The sequence below is a fragment of the Silene latifolia genome, unplaced genomic scaffold (genome assembly GCF_048544455.1).
Source record: "Silene latifolia isolate original U9 population unplaced genomic scaffold, ASM4854445v1 scaffold_343, whole genome shotgun sequence".
In the NCBI taxonomy this organism is placed as follows: domain Eukaryota; kingdom Viridiplantae; phylum Streptophyta; class Magnoliopsida; order Caryophyllales; family Caryophyllaceae; genus Silene; species Silene latifolia.
This window is the reverse complement of record NW_027413274.1, coordinates 113,371-117,746: the sequence shown is the minus strand read 5'-3', so window position 1 is coordinate 117,746 and position 4,376 is coordinate 113,371. Positions and strand designations below refer to the sequence as shown.

At 39.2% G+C, this 4,376-nt stretch overlaps 1 protein-coding gene across 1 annotated transcript; it reads left to right on the top strand.

The window, feature by feature from the left end:
* The first annotated feature begins 2,046 nt into the window (after nucleotides 1-2,046).
* On the top strand, nucleotides 2,047-2,466 carry LOC141639335 (uncharacterized). Its single transcript, XM_074448488.1, has one exon. It carries the CDS (start codon nucleotides 2,047-2,049, stop codon nucleotides 2,464-2,466), a length of 420 nt encoding a protein of 139 aa, XP_074304589.1.
* The last annotated feature ends 1,910 nt before the right edge of the window (nucleotides 2,467-4,376 follow it).

The window sequence follows — 4,376 nt, the reverse complement described above, 5'->3', positions numbered from 1 at the left end:
GGGCGATTAATTTCGGATAACATTTTTATTGCATTTGAAATGTTTCACTATATGAAGAATGCTAGGCAAGTGGATGGGCATATGGCAATCAAACTCGATATGGAAAAGGCATACGATAGGGTAGAATGAAGTTTTTTGCGCTGGCTTCTCAAGGTTATGAGGTTCGATGGAATGTGGATCCAACGGGTCATGGACTGCGTGACTACAGTGACGTTCTCGGTTTTGATAAATGGCTCACCAGCAAGGGTTTTCCGCCCAGGGAGAGGACTTCGGCAGGGTGACCTACTTTCCCCATATTTGTTTATTCTATGTGCGGAAGCTTTGTCGAATTCGATGAGAACAGCTGTTGAGTCTCAAGCCATACACGACATATGAGTTACACCAAATGCGCCTGTTATCTCTCATTTACTGTTCGCGGATGATAGCATATTTTTTGCTAAGGCTACCATAGAGGAAGCAGACGTAATAAATAAAGTCCTAAGAAAGTATGAGGCGGCGTCGAGTCAATTGGTGAGCTTGGAGAAGACCACTGTCTCGTTTAGTAGAGGAGTCACGAATATGCGTCAATGTAGTGTTGCAGCATGGTTGAGGGTAACCATGGTCGATGAGTAGGCTCGTTACTTAGGGCTACCAACGGTGATCGGGCGGTCAAAAAAGGTTATTACGGATATCATTTGAGATAAACTTAGCAAGAGATTGAAAGGATGGCGCGGGAAAATATTATCTAGGGCGGGTAAGAGATTCTTATAAAGGCTGTGGCCAATTCGCTCCCTACCTATGTGATGAGTGTGTTTAAAATTCCGGCGAACTTTTGCTATGAGTTGAGATCAATGGTGTCGATATTTTGGTGGGGCCATGAGGAGGGGCGATGTGGTATTAGTTGGGTAGCTTGGGACAAGATGATGAAGGCGGAAGATATAGGTGGGTTGGGTTTTCGGGATTTTCGTCTTTTTAACATTGCCTTACTTGGAAAGCAAGCTTTGAGGCTGACAATTAATCCGGATATTTTATGGGCTCGCCTTATGAAAGCAAGATATTACCCCGATAAAGATTTTATGACGGCTTCACTAGGGCACAACCCCAGTTATACTTGGTGTACCATCCTCGAGGCTAGAGTGGTTCTTGATCGGGGTATGAGGAGACGTATTGGGGATATGGGAATGAGACGAGGATATGGGGTCATGCCTGGCTTCCAGGTACTAATTCTGGTCGGGTTATTTCACCTTGTGTGGAGGACAATGAGGACCGGTGTGTGGCTGAGCTTATACGGCCAAATGGTGAGTGGGATGAGGAGAAAATTGACCAGCTTCTTTTGCCTTTTGAAAAGGAACGAGTGATGAACATCCGTGTTAGCCCAAATAGGCCGAGGGATTGTTGGTATTGGGAGTTGGAACGATATGGCTCCTATTCAGTGAAGACGGCATATGCGATGTTGGCTGGGGAAGCTTTCGACATAACGGAAACTTCAGATTGGGGTAGGGAACGATGGTTATGAAACAGGCTCTGAAAAGTTTTGGTTTGGCCTCGTGTGAAAATCTTCTTCTGGCAATTGTGTAGCGAGGCTTTGGCTACGAAAGAAAACATTACGGCTCGAGTAGGAGGTGAGTTTTCTAACTGTTCCTTTTGTTCTTCTTGTGCTGAGTCAAGTCTTCATTTGTTTCGGGATTGTGGGGTGGGTCTGGGAGGGTCTGGGGCTTGAGGGTGTGACAGAGGAAGGTGGTAGTGGGGTGAGAGATTTGGTGGAGGAGTGTTGGAAGGGGATGATGGAAAGCGAACATGATAAGTTTATGGTGGGTTGCTGGGCTCTTTGGGAGATGTGGAATAAGGTCGTCTTCGAGGGGGTTGACATTGATCCCGAGAAGGTGGTGAGGCGGGCGCTGGATGTGTTGGAGGAAGGGGATGGTAAGGCGACAGCCGTGGCGGGGGTAGGAACGCAGGATGCAAGGGGAAAGGGGGAGGAGGGGGGATGAGAATACGGGATGGAAAGCGGAAAGGGAAGGGTGTGTTAAGATTAATGTGGACGCTGGAGTTAAGGAAGGGGAGGGTATGGGGATAGGGGTGGTGTGTCGTGATGGTGCTAGTGCTGTTCTATGGGGGTTGCCGATTGTTCGGACGCAAAATTGGGATCCTAACATGGCGGAGGCGGTGGCGATTCTGGATGGCCTTCAAGAAGCTGAACGAAGAGGATACCGAAATGTGGAGATCGAGAGTGACTGTCTCTTAGTGGTCGAGGCTCTGAAGTCCAAGAAGGTTGGAAGAAGCATCACTTCTCTGGTGTTGGAGGATAATTTATCTTTAAGTAATAGTTTTCATTCTGTTTTTTGGTTACATACTAATCGTATTAATAACTGTGTAGCGCATGACCTAGCTCATCCGGTCTCGAGAGTAGTTGGTCGTCTAGTTTGGGCAGAAGTTCTTCCTCCTTCTGCGAACGCTCCTGTACTTTTTGATATTTCGTTACTATAAGTTCTGCCTTCGGGTTTTCCTCAAAAAAAAAAAAAAAAAAAAAACACATTGTAACAATGTGTTTTTATGACAATTAGGTTTAAGTCTATGATGAGATATGTTCTGAAATGTTCGGATTTGTTCCGCTTTTCTTCTAAGTTTTAGTCATATATTTGGATTTTGATTTCAAATGGGTGTAAAGATTATTTTCTCGAATCAAGTTGCTCGAGAAACTTATATACATGGATCGATCAGTTGAGTTAGTCTCAAATGATTAGGATGATAAATTTTGTATCTTTAAGGTTGTCCTTGCATTAGTGGTCTTCCATATTTATTTCAAAAATCATTTATGTGATAGTTTAGTTGGAATGGTGGAATTAATTTAGTTATGTCAAAATTATATGGAAGAATAAGCTTCTCTTTCTTAATTGGTGGCATTGATATTTAGAAGAAAAAATATTATTTTGCTCATGTCTAAACCTATGATCAAGGGCAAGAAACGACTACAGAATATTGGTTCTTGTTCAAGTGTAGTTGGTATTTTGATGTGTACTTTGTTTAGTAGAAGTACATGGTTGAACGTCAATTTTCTGATTGATAAGTAATTTGTTACCTAATGAATCCTCTACACGCACAATGATATGCAATCTAGTGATTTTCACTTTTGCCTTTCTGGTAAGAGTATTGTTGGACCATATAGATATATGTTTGAGTTTTGATAATGACAAATTTGTGCTTCGTGTTATATATACTCTTGCTCGTAATCGTTTGTTTAGTCTTTAATAGATTGACTTCAGTTTACAAGTTTAGCAAGTAATGTTATAGCAACTTTGGCTATAACATTGAAGATTTGTGAAGCATCGTTCAAGTAATGTTATAGCGGCTTGAGCTATAACATTGAAGATTCTTAAAGCGTCATAGTAACTGTAACAAGTTTCAAGTATGATGATGACTCAAGCAAAAGGCTAGATCAAGTCTATAACAAGTTCAAGATGAAGAGCTTATGATCAAGATGAAAGGAAGATCCTATCACTGAAGATCTCCAGGAAGATTAGCTAGTATAGGTCTTCATTTAATAACGGTAATTTTAGAAGTAATTTTGACACGTAATGTTATAGCTGTTTTAGTTATAACTTTACTAGTTGAACTCAAAGTTATAGGCGATTCTACTATAACTTTGAGCTGCAATATGAAGAACACGATTTTTATGTTTTAAAAATATTTTTTTCAGAGCTTAAATCATAAAGTCTTTAAAAAAAGGTATGTTTATAGTAGAGTGAGATTTGGGATATGATTAGATCAAATGAGCTTGGAATTACCTTATTGATTAGTAAAACAACTTATGAGTTGTCATGCTATCTAGGGTTTTCCTTCTACTCTTATCTAAACCCTAATTATCTAACCTAATATCCTACCTAGGGTTTCAAGTTGGGCGGCCGACCTATGAGTCGTTTTTCATCCTTATTCGAATACTCCTTGTACAAGTTAGGGTTTGGAATAAATCTTAGTGATAATATTTGATTGAGATATTTTATCTCCATATATTATTTGATTTATTCTTTTCCATTGTATAAAGATATTATTAGGTTAAATAATAAGATTGGATCTCCTACTTACTATATACTTCACACATGATCTATATAGTATCTAAGGTTTATGGTAAAGATCTTAAATAAGTATTTGTTAGAGATATTTTATCTTATTATATTTATTTTATGTCTTTTACCTAAAATATTGTTGGATTAAAATAGGAAAAAGATAGATCTTATTTATTACTTAATCCACACGAGATCCACGGCTATATAAGGTTTAGGTAAAGATCTTAGATAAAATATTTGCTAAAGATATTTTATCTCCTTATATTTATTCATATCTTTTACTAAGATATTATTAGAATAAATAAATGGATTAAGATATTTTTCTTACTTGGA

What these genes read in the sequence shown, in the direction of transcription:
- LOC141639335 (XM_074448488.1), top strand. Translation starts at nt 2,047, where the DNA reads ATGGGGATAGGGGTGGTGTGTCGTGATGGTGCTAGTGCTGTTCTATGG.